The 18690-nt window shown below is 38.8% G+C and overlaps 1 protein-coding gene across 2 annotated transcripts in view; it reads right to left on the reverse strand.

The window, feature by feature from the left end:
* CUL4A (cullin 4A) overlaps positions 1-18349 on the reverse strand; it is a 43853-nt gene extending 25504 nt beyond the window's left edge. The window contains exons 1-8 of one of the 2 annotated variants that reach the window (XR_006414558.1): positions 17585-18349; positions 14240-14355; positions 13077-13180; positions 11973-12042; positions 5163-5236; positions 3012-3174; positions 1880-1969; positions 1147-1229 (exon numbers count right to left, since the gene is read on the reverse strand). Coding sequence is in view for 1 of the 2 variants with exons in the window: in XM_044428674.1 (XP_044284609.1) it covers positions 1147-1229; positions 1880-1969; positions 3012-3174; positions 5163-5236; positions 11973-12042; positions 13077-13180; positions 14240-14355; positions 17585-17765 (881 nt within the window). In the remaining variant the exon portion in view is untranslated. The remainder of the gene's footprint in view (positions 1-1146; positions 1230-1879; positions 1970-3011; positions 3175-5162; positions 5237-11972; positions 12043-13076; positions 13181-14239; positions 14356-17584) is intronic. The other variant, XM_044428674.1, reaches the window with a different exon arrangement.
* Between the last annotated feature and the right edge of the window lie 341 nt (positions 18350-18690).

Here is an 18690-nt window from a genome sequence, read left to right on the forward strand (position 1 = left end):
TTTTTCTTTCACATTCTATCAGGAGTCATTTCAATCCATTGCTGCTGTCTTCCAATAACATGGTATCATCTGCATGAAAATTCTCTTCCACCAATATTGGGAGCAGTCTGAACTTTAATGGAGCTGCCCATAGTGCTGAGTCCTGCTCCCAAAAGAGATCCAGCACTACAGATAGCTCTTTTAACATTCAGAGTAAAATCTATAGTACATATACAGCCCTGTTGACATTGGACCATCAGGCTGCATCACCTACAGGAATATTTTAGACAGCCTGGAACAAGAACTTTGTATAGGTCGTGGGGAGGGCGGCAGCTTCAGGAGGCAAGGGGTGCCTTTTTTCTGTTCCATCTTCCTAAGATACTCTCCTGTTATGCTATACTGTGCTAAAGTGTTCAGGTTCAGGCATGGCTAGCAGCTTTATTGCTATGAAGTGGTGGGATGTTCCTGGAAAGTGGAAAAAGAAAAGTGTCTTTTTTTTTCTCTTCCTCCCCAAACTTCCAAAATACTACAGAGGATATTTAAAAAATAATAATTTCATGATAGATGAGATACAGCCTTATCTCTAGGATGTCAAATCCATTAAAGGGTCAGAGAAACCAATCCTTCATCCACCTAGCCCACATTCTAATTTAACCTCAACTTTAATGCTGGCCTGGAAGCCATTATGCTTGGAGCCTGCTTCCTTTAATTTGCAAACTGATTTATTTATGCTCGCTAAATAAGTCTTAAGTAACCATGATCTTGTTTTAGACTAGCTTCATTCACCACCAACCAAACCAGAGGCACCCACCAGACATACCAGACCACCCAAACTCCTTATCAGAAGAAACTTGTCTTAAATGCTAAGAATTCATTTAAAAAAGACAATAACATAACATGGCAGGAACAATAGAATGGCAATTAAGAGCAATAAATTACTAGCTGGCACCTATTGTGAGCCAACCTTTCTCCCATGTATTTCTGAACAATCTGAAAGGATTAAACTCACAGCAGATAACACTGAAATTAACTTTTCATGTAATTATAATTGTATAAAAGATGGTTTCACCAATTGCACTCTTAGATATGAACATAATATAGTTTTCTATGGAACCATATTTTAAAACAAAAAGAAATAAAGGAAAGTAAAAAAAAGGAAGAACTCACTGTGTGCTATGATCTAAATATGTTACTACCCTATCTGCTTCTTCTTCTAAACGTTTGTTAACATGATGAAGATATTCTGGGATCTGTCAAATATAAAGATATATGTTTGGAAGGGTGTTTTCTATTACAAAAAGAGAGGTGTGCAATTTTAAAATATCAGCTCTTACAAGTCCAGACTACTGAATACTCAAACAACATGCACCATGCTCTCAAGTAGCATTGAAATAGCATTGAGTAGCATTCATGGTATCATCAAGAAACCTGTCTCTGGATAAATATTGCAAATACAAAACTGGAGGGAGTATGGCTGAATGCAACTACTTCAGCTTCTTCTAGGGGAGCCAGTATGCATTTCATATTTTTAAAAGAGTACTCTTAACCAACATATTTTGGATGGCAACATATTTAAGTTGTTTAACAGAAGCACATGTACCCAAAATTCCTACAGCTGTTATAGATTTTGATGTGTTCTTTTCAATTCAGTTTCTCAAATAGCATAGACAAATCTCTTAAACATATAGATACACTACATCTTTAACAACCTAATTACCCAAGACAACTGTAATATGCCATATCCTTTCAGTTAATATGTATATAAATATTTAAGCAATTCTGTCAAATATATGTCCCACCCAAGCACATGCCACTCATGTGAGAGCAGTTCCCACTACATTTTGTTTAACCAGAGATAGGCATTAAGAGTGTCTACTTTAAGAGAAACTCAACTTCATACCTCTCTTTCTTGCATTAACCTTTGGCCTTCTGCAGTATATAAACGATTTGTATCTTCCAAAAACCTGTGTTCAAAGGAGTCTTTGTAGACCTATTCAAGAAAGCAATATTCTTTATTAAATGTATATCTAGGTACAGCAACATGGCAGTAAAATGTGAGATGTAATTTCTCAACAAGTTTGGATGCACAGTTTATTTTATAATCTTTATATTATTGATTCTCAAAACAGTTCTATGGTCTAAGAAATATTTCTGATTACAGATAATATTGAACAAATGTCACTTGAACACGTGCTATAAAATGCCTGGATTTGGACACAATCTTTTTAGCATTATGTGCCTTAACCTTGCACTGGCATATTTCCTTTTCACCCTTCCTCTTCCAGTGCAGCTGCAAGGAGGAAATGGAAAGCTTTCATTTTCACAGTTGGCTAAATATCATTTGTTGCTATGTGTGAATTTGGAAGTATGGTTGATCTTAACTAAATGCTAAGTGATAGTGTTGCCTTATGCCTCACTGCAGCTAATATATTTAATGCTAAGACTGCAATCTCAGGGACACTTAACTATGACTAAGCCCTATATAGGACTCATTTCTAGAAGAATATGCATGCAATCGGGTGGCATAACTGAATGGGATTTCATCGAAAAATTCAATTACTTTTGCTACCTTCATTCAGCTGTAAAAATTAGCTGGCATTACTGGAATACAGGCAATAAAATGTTTCAGCAATCATAACTGCTGAATTCTTTGCTAATGGTTGCTGATAGTGGAAGGACTACAATTTTAAAAAATCCCCCCACAAAGTCTGTTTCATAAATAGGAAATGAAAAGTGAATATCCAAGACAATCCACATTCATATCTCAAAGTACTCTTGAGGAGACAAATAAAAAGTCCCAAACTTGAAGCAGGTTTTCTTAATTCAGCATGCCACAAAATAACCTAGTAATTTTCTCATAATATACACAGCTACAAATAACATGCCTTGCAAATCTAACTTTTACATGAACCTTTTTCTGAGCACTTTGGGTGGGAGGAAAGCCTTTTCTCTTTCTCATCCACCAAACTTGAAGCAGTGGTATCATTTTTGTTTGCCTCCACTGTTATATGTACAAAGCTTCTTATACTTACTTGTAAATCAGACAGCATACTTAACAGACTTCGTAACAAGCTTCTATCCACAGCTTCACCATTCCGTTCTCGTTCAATCAACAGTAAAATTCCATCAATAGTCTTAGTCTGAACTGATTTATCACTAATAACATGGTTTCTAAAGAGTTCTAGTCCCATATCCCTGTAAAAATATAAAAGATTTATTGAGGTTCAATTTTGTGCATGTCTAGATACTCCCTTTTTGAAAGTAGTATATATTGACAAACATAGCACACTTTTATATTACATTATACTGGTTCTCCACACAATGTCTTGGTTTCCAAGTTGCTTCCAGTATAATTCAAGGTCATTACATCAAGAGGAAATTTGCATGGCATGAGAACTGGATACCTGAGTAATTGCCTGTTCCCTTATACACTTTCACTGGTATTTAGATTAGCTGGAAAACTGCTCCTGAATTTTAGGATCGGGAAGTAAACAGCATAGGCACAGAGAGCTGCAAAAAGGGACAGGAGTCCCACACCTTTCAGAGATATGCAAAAAAGTGAATTTTAGAGGATGTGGATTATGCAAGAAAAAAATTGCATGTTAAATTTCATTTTCTTAAATAGCTAGTAAATACAGGGGTTTTGAAAAATTTGGCGTAAGATACCATCAGGCATTCTTACCAATCTCATCTTCTGAAATGGAGCTGAACCTTGCTATTTTTTAAGACTCATTTAACACAAAGGACACAATCTCCAAGCCATATTTAATCTGGCCCAGACAATCCCCATCTGGCTCACAAAGAGTTGGGCACTCTCCATGAAGGGCCTTTATTGTGGAGGGTTGCAGAGAAGGTGGTAAAAGAGTCCCCACCTTATCTCTAATTTGTAATCAAAAAGACTTCCCTTGCACTGCAATAGGAGGACAAGTGGCATGAAACTGAATCCATTACCGATCAGAGAGAACATTGAGGATGCAGATCTGCAAATGCTGCTGAGTTCTTTCCCACACCACTCTTGCCCAGTTGGACTGTGACAGATGTGAAAGGATGATTTGAAACAAGGGAGTAGAAAGGTTTAAAAGATAACAAAGAAAATTACTTAGCCCAAAGGAGGGGAGGGTTAAAATTTTGTCATAGAATGCACCGGAACGGAGTTCTGGCACCATTTTTCGACAGATTTTCCAAGTTATAAAAGTAACTTTTGAAAATTTGATGTTTGGTCCATGTGGATTTGAATCGCCCTGTCGAGCGTAGCAGGTCGGTGGCAAAATCATTAAAACGGTGCATGCGGGGTGCTTGTGTGTTGAATCCGATGCATGTGTGCTTCGTCCGCACTGGTTGTGATGGCGCTGCTCGGCTTGTGATTGGTCATGTGGTCACGCACTGAGTATTTAGCGTGACTGATACGTTTCGTTACACAACTGACGTGTGTGGGTGTGTGTACAGTGATCGACTACGTGCAAAAGCTAAATAATGTCATGAGTTCCAGCACCCTTTTTCTTACAAAAAAAGCACTGGATAGCACAAAGTGTGGGGAAACAGGCAAGTAGGCAGGAGGGCCAAATACTTCCTGACTGTTTATTGACAAGCTGTGCAGAACAAAATGAGCCTATTGTAGCCCACCGGGGGCAGGGCTGGATTGGGAAGAAGGGCCAGTGTTGGGGCAGCACAGAGTAGGCGGGTGGAAAGATTGTAAACTCCCGGAACCCCAGCCAATTAGGGGAAAGGAGGAGGGGAGAAGTGGCCAGGAGGAGGGTTCAAAAGGGGATGTGAACATGTGCTCAGGTGAACAGAAAAATGGGAAGGAAACCATTCCTTTCTGTTCCCTTCATTGCAATAAAGTTTTTAAAAGAACTCTCTGCATGCTTGGAATATTTTTCTCTTCCGAAGGCAAGGAAAGAGTGATTATAACAACTGTGAGAAGCACAGAAAGGAGATGCCCAGCTCCTACAAGCACTATCCAAGTCCCTTTTTTCATGTATGGGAAAAGAAAACACAAACAAACAGGCCAGACAATGGCACAGGAATGGACAGAGCCTGTGACATTATGTTGCCTTCCTTGTTCTAATGTTGATCAACTGGTTTGGACATTGCTTTTTTCAAATTTAAATAGTCTTTGTTTTAATATAATCTATCAATCAGATATATCTAACTCATCTCTGCACCTACCATATTGTACCTACCATATAGAAGGTAGCATTGGATTCTGAAGTACGTAGGTACGATCCAAGAATAAGAAAATACTTCTAATCATTATCTGCAAATAAAAATTAAAGATAGAATAAACTTTTTTATGTTTTACTGAATTCACATGTAATATACATTCCCAATCCGCTATCTACAACCAATACATGTGTACTTTGCAGTAAACCTGCAGTCAGTAATTTTCCCAGTAGGAAAAATCTGCAAGTGCTAGTTTACATACAACTATCCACACACAAAAATTGTAAGGTATTACCGTATACTTGTTTTATATAGGCAGAGAGGAGAACACATTTAGTCTGGAAAGAAGTAAACAGGCAAGTACATACATATTACTTGCTAGACTTAACTCCATGATCAGGGGATTAGAGGGGGGCTATGAAAATGCAAGGTTGCTCTCTGCAACCACTTAATCTTTGCTAAGACTAGTTAGTTATTCATCTATTTGAATAAAAACAATTTTAAGACAAACCTAGGAAGAATCTTGAAACAGTTTAAAGATTAACAGATTCATTCTATCGTGTTTTCCTAGACTAGGATCTACTTCATCAGATGCAAGAAGTGTAATCTGCAGCTGACAGGTATGTATCGCTTACATACACATGAGGAGAGGAAATATTAAGGAGTAGGACCAAGTGTATAAATGCGAAAGTGTAATCTGAGAAAAGTCCATGTAAAGCAGTATTTTAAATGTTAATATTATTGAATTTTATTTGGCCAGGGCGGCTTGTTTTATAGTGTATGTTTTATATTATATATTTGTATTTTATTGTATATATTTTAAAATGTTATTTTAATTTTTTGTTGTAAGCCGCCCCGAGGCTTCGGCAAATGGGGCGGCATAAAAATGTTTTAATAAATAAATAAAAATAAATAAAGCTTACATGCATATGCTGTAATTCTGAAGAGTAGCCATTGCCAATACCTAGTTCTGCTATGTTACTTAACATTTGTGGTGTGACAGGAAACAACTGGATGTATTTAGATACCACAATGAGCCATAGTTGACTGGGATAGGAATGAGATAGAGGCAGGCTTCCACACTTTCCACTCCACTCTTCTCCTCCAGTCCAAAGGTCAAGTTCAGAAGCATTCACTTCTGCTTTGTATTCTTCACAGTTTCCCAGGCCACATGAACCCATACAAAGTTACAAATTATTAATTGTAACTATTTGAAACAGACCAACTTCAAACAATAGGTTGTTCAATAGGTTCTTGAAAATCAACAGTAGTTAAGATTAACCACTGTGTACATTGGAATGCAATATTTATTTAGAAACTTTCTATTAAACTAATCTTAATAATGGAAGCCAATGTTTCCAAACTTTCTCATGACTGTTAACTCCTTTGCAACTTCATTTTCAAAGAATATCTCTGAACCCCACATGATGGCCAGAGGCATTCAAGAAAAACAGAGATGGCAGCGGCTGGAAATCCTCACCTTGCCTTGAAACAATCCCACTTGCTGGCAAGAACATTTGTTAATTTAAAAATGTGGGAGGGTCAGGCTACCTCAGTAAGCACCTAGAAAGGCACCTGGAGATGCCCTGTTCACTCTCCTCAAGCCTGATCATCATTCAGCTGCAACCTATTCATGCCCCATGGGAGTTATTTCCATTCAAGAATTCAAAAGAAAATCTCAAGTTTATACAAACATAGACAAGACAGCACTTAACGTCTCTTAAATGTCAATCATGGTTTTACTTATGTAAAAAAGATGAACCATGCTGAGGAGGGGAGAGGCAAGAAATTCACACTTCTGAGGTTAAATGTAAATGTAAAGATATACCTACCCAGAGCATAAGATCTTATCCTGCAGCCCTCCTCATGTGTGCCTGCCAAATGGAATGAGGAAGACGGCCACTAAGCCTTTTCAGTTGTGGCACCTCTTTCAGGTGGGCATGAAAGGGCATGAAACGCCTGCCTAGCACTTAGATAGTAGCTTTGCTGCAACAGACCAAGACCTTTTCGATTTTCTAGTCATTATAGTCCTCCAAAGTTTCTTTGTTTCTTTAAAATGTGTTATGTTTAGATCTTTACACTGTTGCTGGCTTTTACTTTCATTTTATATTCCAATTTTAAACATCTAGAAGATTTTATAATATGATTTTTCAAGCTGTATTTTATGGCTTTAACCTTTTTGGACCACCCAGAGTATGCTGGCTATTGGGCAGTATCAAAATGCAATAAATAATAAATAAATGGCAAGGTAAGTCATATCTTCTGTTTCTTAATGCAGACTTCTTTCTAAACCAAGGAACTAACAACTTAACAGTGAGTACTAGAATTCAGGAAATGCCATTCTGTACCTCACAAAGATTTTCCAGTGTATGACGTTCTACACATATATAATCCTCACTGTCTATACTCAGCAATGTGTTTAATTTTAAAATTATAAATATTTATAGTTCTACAAATCAAATGACACTGCTACTTACATCTCCTTCTCACGAAGAAACTCCATTTTGCTCAAACACCATTGTCTCTTACTTTTAGATATTTACATAATCAAAATGCCATGCTATCTTTATTTAGTAGCCCTCTCTCTCCCTCCCTCTCTCCCTCTCAAAAGGACTTACTTCCAAATAAGTGGGCATAGCAGGAGATCTAACTTAGTATTCCTGCATGTGTACAGAGAGCTCTAAATAGAAATCTTTATTTTGTCTTTAAGCAGACATAATTCTGCAGTACAAAAGGATTGTGGGCTGCAAAGTTGCAGATTTTGATTTAGACTGTTAAGATTGTAAAAAGGCTCTATTTCATTGCAGACAAATATGATTTCAATTGTTATAGCAACAAGCAAGCTTGGCTGCCATTAAGGAATTACATGACTTCAAAATGGGAAAGCTAATGTAAACAATAATGATTTAAAAAAGAACCCATGCTAGACTATTACAAAACTGAAATTTAAGCACATTAATTTTAATGTCGAAAGAGTTACCACTCACAAAAGCAACACACAACAAAAAGGCTGTTAATACTTTTTCCTTGATCCAAAGTCCAACCAAGGAACAGTCAGCTGCTGCAATTAACCTGACAAAATTAAGAGCACTCAAACATAAGCAAATCATCCACTAGCAAAACTGTACCTTTAACAATTAGTTACTAATTTCAGAACAAATGAGCAATGCTGATGATTTACTACATGCTCTTACATGTAATTCAATGATAAAAAGTGCCATAGGTTTAGGACCAGAGCTATACCTATCTCAGGTTAGCCCAAGATCCACAAATTCAGCTTAGGCTGATGGTGATGTTCACAACTTGTGCTTGCTGACAACTTACCATACATGTACCCACATGTTTTTCTCGGTGTGTCAGGCCCAAATCCAAGGATGGAATACTTGAGACTAGCAAAGATGATCCACTGGTTCTTTATTGCATTACAAGCATCTAAGCCGTACTGCATCCTTTTTGTGACTTAACTATGAACTCCTGTGCCCCTTTAATAAGGCAATTAAAAACTGGAGTGAAAAATATTAAAACTGCAGGATTAACATTAAATACTAAATACTAAAGAATAAGTCCCATTGAATTCAGAGGACTTTGATTTTTGTTTTAAATGTGGATAAGCAGTCTTTATGGGCAGAAAGCTGCTCATGACATGTCTGAATAAACATGTTTAGGACTGTGCCATTAGCAGATATTCTGCCATTAGCAGATGTCTCAACAGCAGTAGCATAACTATTTTTTAATATGCAAGAAGAAACTTGAGAAATGAAGGGAGATGCTGTGGAGGGAAAGAGAGAGCAGGACACCCTTGCACTAGCCTAACTCCCAACTCTGTAAACAACACTGTACTGAAAAATGTTTTTTGTTTTCTTATAAATAGCTAACACAAAGATTCATACTGCTAATTTCAAAAGAGAATGTTAGGATGCCAAACTACAAGTGGCATATACACAAAAGTGGCATCCCTTACCTCTGCCAAGAACTGTACAACCATTGACTCATACTGCTTCACAGACTCAACCCACTGTTCTCTAACAGACTGTGCCAAGAACCAACAGGCTTTTCCCAGTACAGCTTCAGTTTCAGCAGCTGTGACATTTTTTTCCTTTTTGTTGTATGCATAAACTAGAGTTCCCTTCAACCTATCACAAGTCACCAATCTATGACTGCAATTATCACTTTCTCAGCATGTAAAGCCTTGTTTGTACAGTATTTCAGCATCAACCATTCAGCTTTACAATTAAGCAGTCCAACTGCATTTCACTGCTTTCTCATAACTTCCTTGAATGCATTCCACTGTTCTTTGACAGTAGCGCAGAACATGCAATCTTTATAATACTGTCCTATCCTTCTCTTCCAGATTAATGTTTTCTAGGAAGCTTGTATGCTCTTCCAATTTAACTTAATAAAAAGATTCCGCTTGACTTAATTATTCGCAAATGGGTCTACCTTTACCACACATTACATAGATGGCTTTTACTTTTCCCTCAGTGTCGAACAGCAGAGCACAAAAACAATCAGAATTCAACTATGTTACAAATAGCCTATCACTGTATATTCATTCACAACAGACTACCCAACTCCAAAACTTCAGAGACATGACCTTTAAACTGGGGTGCACAACTTGTCTTCTTCAGCTGTTTTGACTTACAGTTGCCATCAGCCCTAGCCAACCTACCCAATTATGAGGGAAACATGGGAACTGGAGGCCAAGACAACTGGAGGAGGACAAGTTGTTCACCTCTTACCTTATACTGATTAGCCATTCACACTCTTGTGAACTAAGACAATTAAGGATTCTTCAGAGCATGACCAAGTCCTCACAATTCTCTGAGCTTATGTTACTACTTCACTACAGTGTGGTGTAATGGTTAGTGTTAAACTGGCGCTCAAGAGATCTGGTTCTAGTCCTCACTTAGCCATGCAATCTCACAGATTGACTTGGGCCAGTCACGGGCTCTCAGTCTAATCTATCTCACAGGGTGGTTTGTGAGGATAAAATGGAGAAGAGGGGAACCTGGTAAGGGTTTCCTCTCTTGAGCATTCAAAAGCCACAAACTGTTTCCCTTGAAAAACACTAATCATCCAGAATGAACCTCTGAGCATGCACAGAGTGGTTTGTTGAACCCAGTCTAGTATTCACCTCCAGGAACTCTCCTTATGAGCATGCTTGGGCACTATCCATTTGGGAGGGGCCTTCTGAAAGCAAACACACCTTCTCTCCATGTGCCAACCATCAAATTGGGTTGCCCACCTCTGCTGATGCCTTGTTGGGCTGCCTGGTATATTTTGAATATTCCCAGGAATTGCCTCCCCAGCTGAGGATTCTGGCCTTGAGATAAGTGCCTCCACTTCTTTCGTTTCAGTGTCTTGGCCCAGCCCAAAACTCCCTCCCATTATGCTTCACATTCCAGTTCCAATTCTGATGAACCCCAGACAGCAGACCTTGAGAACTAGTGCCCAAAACAGCCATCCTTCTCACTCTCAACAGCAAGTCCCATCATCATCATCATCCACTTCTCTATTACTGTTGCTTGGGAATGCCCCAGGGGTGCTGATTGAGTTAAAGAAAAAGGAATGCTATACAAGTCCTGAATGAAAATGCAATGTCACAGAAGCACAGCTCATGAATCTTGTGAGACTAATGTTGCTTCTGCAGTTTTACTTGAGCAAGCAAAGGAGAAGGAAAAAGGTGAACTGCCAGATCATTTATTTTCTCTTAAGCTCTGCCTTCTGTAATAGCTACCAACTACCGAACTCATTTACTTGCAAGTCCTAATTATTTCAATGAAGTTTATTTCCAAGTGAGTGGTTATAGTCCTGGTTAACAGACAGACATAGCGCTCCAAAAACAGCAGTGACAGACTAGGCTCCACTTTCTTGTTTGCATGAAAAGAAAAAGACCAAAAAACACTCATGCTATGATCTGAGTCTTTTCCAGTGTTGGATTAAAAATCAAGGGTGTCCTTCAAGCTGGATCTAGGAAAGGAATTTCTATAGTTTCTTTGCTCCTCTAAGGCCTCTTTCCCTTCCTTTTTCTATCCCCAGCAGAAGGTCCTGTCCTAAGTATTAGAAGAAAAGGAAATATATTTTCTTTAAACCTTGTATTTTAAAGAGGACCTCACCATAATTTAAGACAATGAATTTATCCAATCAATCCAGCAGTCTTCTGCATTCCAATCCTGAACCCAGGTCCTTCCTGCACCCTTATCAAAATAGTCAACTAACTAGGTCCTAATGTGCAGTTAAGCTTTGAAGTCAGCCTGCTGCAGCCTAAACTATAGTGTTATGTAGCATCTTATTTGTTGCTCTAGCAGCCTTGGCATAGAAAAGGTTGTCTTCTTAATAGGAAAAAAAAAAAAAAAAACAGGGACACAACTAAGAAAGTGAATAAGCTGAAGCTTCAACAACTTTCAACTGAACAGATTACTTCCATGATGCTCAGGTCAAACCTCCTTTCCTTTACCTATTCAATCTCACTATAGGCATTTTAAGCATTTCAAAATGCTTAATTTTATTGGAACCTAGGGATGGATATAATAATTAGTTTTACAACAGTTGTAGTGAGATGAGGAAGAGCTTTTCTTGTGTTCTCAAGCTATAGAATGTTGTCAAGATCAGTTATGATTTACCAGTGTCCTATCAGTTTCTCTTTAATTTTTGAAAGAGATTTTCAAATTACATATGCAGAGAATCAAAAATCAAATTAAGTAAGTACTTTCCAGTCTTCCTGAATTAAAGTCATTTTCCTTGACTTTATTAACAGATGAGATCTAGATAAGAAAGTCTGAATTCCAGCATATTTTAGGAATGTACATAATGAACGACACATAACTTACCATTTGTCTGCAGTGATCTTGCCAACATTTGTTTATTTTCTTTAAAAACAGAAGGCTGTCAAGAGAATCTGTGCAGCAAAGGTTAAGGAAAGCTATCTAAATATTTTTGAATCAAGTTATCAATGGTTATGTTTCTTTAGAAGGGACATTCCAGAGACTAAAGAAGAAATTGGGGTTGTTGCTTGATTTCTAGCTATAACTTCTGAAAGGAATTAATTCTTCATGTTAGGAAAAAGATTATCTAGATTACTAAAGGAATCTAAAGATCCAGTGCAATACTAAAGGAAAATCTTTAGGAAAGGAGTTGGTAATTTCCACTGGGCTAAGGAAATCTCATTTGAAATCCATATAGACTATCAATTGTATATATTGCTATAATTCCACTAGTGCAAAGCTTCTACAATTTGTTGAAATCCTGTTTTATCCTTGTGCAAATGTCAACCCTAATACTTAGATAATACTGTGCAAGCTGTTCCACAAGGCATTGTACAAGCTCTTTCACAGGTTATTCCACAAACCTCTGTATGAGATGTTGTACAAGCAGTTCTCAAAACACTGCACAAGGTGTTGCACAACTCATTATGATTTCAGTACATTAGTTGTTGCATGTGTTGGCTGTACTAGTTCTGACAGTGTTTGTTCAACCTCTAGCAGAACAATAACAGCATTTCTAATTCTTCCACTAGCATAATGGTGCATAAAACCCACAACTAGCACCACCAGCGCAAGCAACACATAGACTAAGGAAGTGTTAAGTTCCGAAACTTGTACAAGTATAAAAGCAGGACCTGTGCAAGGTATGGAAGCCTTGTTCTAGAACATCGCAGAACAACCCGTTACCCATACAGAAGATGACCTTGTTACATCACTATGTATTTAACCCTGAAATTCAAGTTTCACAACAAAAACCATAGTACAAACCTAAGCCACAAACATTTTACAGTAGCTGGATAACTTTTATATACAGTAAACAAATCTTGCAGTGGCAGATTCTGAGGATATATACACTTTGTGCAGTATTTTTTTACTTTGCAGATATACATTCTTTATTACCATGGATACTATCAATGCAGATTGCTGATTTTTTGTATAAAAAAAGGATATTCTCTGAACTGGAGTATTTGTGCTTTCACATGATCTTCACAGACTTGTCTTAGCTGCCTGTACAATGTAGGTGATGCCTTATAAGAACAGACATTTTCAACAGCCTGGGGAGGAATATACACAAAATAATTCAAGAAAATGAAGACAAGCAATATAAATTTTAATGTCAAAGAGTAAACAACTTCTTAGGTGGCCTTCTGCATAAACCATGTCACAGTCTAAAATCTTTATTTTATATTCAAATAAAATTTTTACATTAGATCCAAAATCTGTACAAATCCACCACTTTAGCAGAAACTTGTAAGATATATATCTACCTGCTGACACCTCTTTGCTATAGATGACAAAATATTTATTATTTTATTTATTTAAAGCATTAGTATGCTGCCCAATTGTGCCACAGCACCTGTGGGTAGCTCACAGTCATTAGATAAAACACAATAAAAAACTAATTATAACACACTAAAATAGTAGGAAGTGAAAAGAAAACATTAGAGAAAATTCAAGAAAACAGCACAGTGAATTGCAGCAAAGTTGATAATAGTAAAGAAATGCAGGGAACATCCCAGGAAGTATGAAAAAATAGGAAAAAACCCTTGAGGTGAAAACCGTCAAAGCAGTCAGATGAGGATTAATATGCTTGAGCCACAAAATGCTGACTGACTGTTTTAAGTCAGGGGGAAATGGGCAGGTGGAAGAGCATGAAGGAAAACAGAATGCAAATGCACTTTGAATAGGTGCACCCCACCCTGCAACATTTTGCTTCAGGTTGCATTTGTGTGAGCAGGTGTGTATGTGGACACAGAAATCTTGTCATTAAAGAACAGATACAATTTACTTGAACTACTTGTCAGTACCCCAGACCACACAAAAGACACGAATGTTTAAAGTGTTCCCGGACTGTCTCATGTAATGCTGCAAGAAGAGTATTAATACAGTGTCCTACATAAACGTCCTTCTGCATAGAGAGAGAAGTGTCAGAGAGAAGGGTTTTAGCTAGACTTCACCCTGAACTCCAGGTTTTAACATACAGCTGCCAGTCTACAGCTCAAAGTGTCTGATTGTCCAGCAATAGTTTTTCCAAGTGATTAACACCCAATGCCCTCCCAACCCAGTATTACTAAGATAGCCATCCTGTTCACATTTTTAAAAAATTAACTTACTTGATAAAGTTCTTCAAGATTATATTTAATGGAGGTACTACTCTGTATTGCTTTGACTGCTTCATGAAGCTTCTGCCATGTGTCTCGGGTGTAATTATCAGCCAAAGTGGGTCTCTCTGCATAAAGAGCAAGTAAAAAAATGTATATTCTATCCCAACTTTCTATTTCAGAACCAATTATTATCACTCAAGTACTATTTTTAATGCAATAATATTCTGTTTTGATAGAGAACAGTGAACGTTCGCAACAAATGCCATAAAGAGAGCTTTAAAATTAGGAATTCAATCTGTATAGCAATAAAATCATACACATTTTTAACTTTGTATGAATTAGAACCATGATTACACAACAACATACACTGGACTGTGTAAAAATCCTCACCAGTCATCTTCAACCATCTCTCCAATTATAGGCAGAAAAGAGAAGTATTCTTATCCATATTAAAAGTATTCTGTACACAATTGCTCACAAAGGCTTCAGATTTATGCTTACTTGGAAATAAAGTCATATTGACTGATTTACTCCTAAATAAGCACATGTAGGATCCAACATCTCCCAGTCCTCTGGACAGGCGCTCCCGTAATTTCCAGTCAGCATGGCTACTGGGAATTGTAGTCCAGGGGCACTAGGTTGCAGAACTTTGGATTAGGTAGTATGTGTAGTGCAAAGAATAGGTCTGGTCTGCACTTTATCCTATCTCCTGTCACTTGAATCACCATCAGTATCTCTCATTGAAGAGATATTAGCTTTCCAAAACTAATTTAGACCAACATTTCATGAAGTTTTACACCAGCTCCTTCATTTGCAGAGGTATTTTTCCTTATTCAAAAAAGTGCAAAGACTAGTTTCAGAGAAGTGAACTCTCTCATTTGGAGTTTTTTAATTGGAGGCAAATACAACAAATGCTTGAGCATGTATAGAGATAAACAAATTCATTTCTCCTTAGCACACTTCAACTACTCCATTCTTTCAGGGGATGCCTGAATGTTCTCATTTGTTAATGACTGAAAGTATGAAACAACTGGGAAATTAGCAGGTAACATTGTAACTATACATGTAACTTAGAGCATGATAAACAAAAATGATTCAACACAATACCAAGCAATAGATGACCCCAAAATGCCACTGTTTGTAACTCACTCCAGGAGGGGAAGTGCAATAGAGAGGTGCAGTGGACACAGAAGGTTCCTGTAAGTGCCTGTCTAAAATTTGCATTTGCTATCTGAAGCTTTTATATATTTCTCTTCCTAATGAGGTGGGGTTAGCAGGTACTACAGATAGGGCTTTTGTTGCAGCATCCCTACAGACATGAACTTTACTGCTTTCTTAATATTCTTCATATGGCTGATGAGGACATTATTGTACCTCGATCATTTTAATTGTTTAAAAAGCATTATGCACGTATTATTTTATATTTTATAATGTTTATGATAGTCATTATTTTAATACTCATTTATTTTAATTAAAACTTCATTTTAATGGCTAAAAGTATTTAAGAGGCAGTGTCATGTAGTGGTTAGGGTGCTGAACTGGGGACCTGAAAGATCCAGGTTCTATTCCCCACTCTGCCATGAAAATCACTGGGTGACTCTGGGCCAGTCATGGACCGTTCATCTAACCTACTTAGCAAGGTAGTCATTGTCAAGGTAAAAAAGAAGTGGAGGAGAACTGGGTATCTTGGGTTCCCTGAAAAAGGAAAAAGTACATAATATAAAAACAATTTAATTATAATACAGCACTGTTTTTCCTCCACATTCTTTGATGTTTGGTTGTTTGGTTTTCTTGTAATCTAGATTTTCTTGTTTGCTTACATTCATTTTTAATTGTGTACATTGAATGATCAGTTTGTATTCTTTTATTTTTCTATGTGCATCGCCTTGAGCACTCATTGAGCAAAGGAGCAATCCAAAAATATACTAAATAAATAAATAATGTGAAGAAAGGGCAGCGAATGTCACATGTCAGCAGGCTGAAAGGCCTGTGCTGCCGATTGGCTGCCAGGTGCTGATCTGACTTAGGCAAAGTGCCAGGCACCTTCTCTTCCATTTCTGCATATCAGGCAAAGAGAAGTTGCTCTTGGTCTGTCTGACACAGAGCAACCAAAACAAGATAACAGAGTGTGTGGTTGTGTGTGTGGGTGGGATATTTACACCACTTATCTCATGTCAGACATATTTATAAGTGAGCACACACAGTTTTAGGTACCAGATAAACATTATATAATGAGAATCACTTCTGAAGTTGTGGTTACTCATATAAGTATTCAATGAAAGATGTGAGCCTCCAGAGCACAGAGTAAAGGCTATTTTCACAGATCAGTTTTAGCATTTTGTGTGAGTTTCAATTCATTTGAGATAAAAGACTACATTCCACAATGTGATACAGTGCTTTTTGGCTTGAAAAAAGCTAAATATTTCATTTTCTCTATTTGACTTGAAAAAAGCTAATTACCTTTTCTCTATCCACCAGAAAGCAGCATGATAGTATATTTAAAGGCACCTTTAATGCCACTAGTAAAAATGTTTTAAGCTTGCTGGGGGCTGCATTCAAGAGCTCACATCCTTGCATTACCTATGGGCTTGTATCCAATGTTAGCCCTAATTAAGGTAGACCCACTGAAATTAAGGGAACTTAAGTTACTCAAGAATAACTTAACTGCAACAGGTCTAGTGTAAGTAGCCTAATGTTGGATACAACCTATTAATTCTTATGGAATCCATCTCTTGGATCCATGCTTGTAGGAAGTCAGACTATAGTCATGAAAACACTGTGAATGGATTGGGGCAAAAATTAATATTTCCCCCTACCTGAAGTGTGACTAAGGATGTAATCTTACTTTTATGGATACTCACCAGAGAATAAGCCCTACTGAATATCCAGAGGGCCTTACTTCCAAGTAAACATGCATTGACTTCCACTGTAAAGCAGGTTGAGTAAAGATGCTAAAGGGAAATCCATCCACACTGTGTTCTTGACTTTTTTGGGTTTCCAGATGCAAAGCAGGGCAGTGCATACCTGCGTAAAATCGTGTAGAAGACACCATTTTGGCAGTTCCCTATAACTTGTCATCATGCACACAGGGCAAAAAAGGTGCACCAGTCAAAAATCCCTCTTCTACACAACTTTTAGATGTACAAGAGCCCTGTCCGGCCTCCTTTACATCTGGACGGGATCTGCAGGGAAAGGGATATTTGGAACAGATGCTTAAACGAGCTATTTAGTAGTGAGAGGCAAAACTACTTATCCGTCTCAGTTGAGGTACATTCCCTTTTAAAATCATCTCCAGAGAGAGACAAATCTCCTTTTTCACACAACCTGCACGCCAACCTTGTCTTCCACACCCACCTCTGAAGTTCTTGATCACTATTTTCTTGGAAGTGGCCCCTCCGCCAGCAGCGGCAGCCCCGGAGCCGGCCGCCCCGCTCCGTACTCCGGCTACAGTGACCAGGGAAGCGGGCTTGGTGAGCCCGTTGGTGTGGCCCACCAAGGCCGACAAGTGCTGCTTCTTCTGGGGCTCGCCAGCCATGTTCGCCCCAGAAACCGGGGCGGGGAGACTCCCGTAGGTCCCGTCCCCCTACTCCTTGCAGGTTGATGTGAGGCGGAAGAGAGAGGGGGAAAAGAATGGGGTTAAAAGGGAAAGGTCCTCGCTGAGAACGGGACAGCGTCGTCACGCATCTTGTCCTCCCGGCGACTTTCTAGATCCAGGAAGCTCGTCCTCTTCTGCACGGTCAGACAAGCGAGTGAACCGTTTTGGCTGGCGGAGGAAGAGAATTGCAGCAGCGCCCCTTTCTCGACCGCAAGACTCTGGATGGAAAATGCTAAGCGGGGGAGGAGCAGGAGCCGCCACCCCCCTTCTCTACGACGCTTCACAAAATGGCCTCTTCCTGATCGGATCGGCGGAGTTAAGGCCGGGACTGTTCCACCACGATGAGATAATCGAGGAAAAGAGCTTGGGTGATGGCTGCGCCTTTTCGGGCGACCAGCAGGCACCTTCCCCCTTGACCAGCCGGACAGCGCTCTCTGCCTCCTGTCACGGGGCTCTAGTGGTGGCCGGGCAGGGATTGGAGCGCCTGGCAAAGGAGCTCAGCTGGTGTCCTCACCGCGGCAGAGGAACAGCTGCATCTTCGGCCGGCGATTAGCCGTGGGTGGCCCGCCCAACTACCTTTGCATAAATAATCTCTGCATGTGCGTGCCTCTTCCACGAACACGCACGCCCCCCCCCCCCCCGAATGCGTTCCTTGAATTTGCAAGACTACTGAAGTGTGTAGGGTTGCCATCGTAAGCACACTTCAGAACAAGGCCTATGAAACTCAATGAGACCTGAAGGATCCTACTGGTTTTGGCCAAAAGCCATGGTAAAAACAAGGGCATAAAATGATGAGGTTGTAGCCGAAATAATTTTTCTAAGAGACTTCCTGACTAAGCAAGGGTTAATACTCTTCCTCCCCCCC

This window comes from Varanus komodoensis, unplaced genomic scaffold (genome assembly GCF_004798865.1).
Source record: "Varanus komodoensis strain SLA01 unplaced genomic scaffold, ASM479886v1 scaffold2, whole genome shotgun sequence".
NCBI lineage: Eukaryota > Metazoa > Chordata > Lepidosauria > Squamata > Varanidae > Varanus > Varanus komodoensis.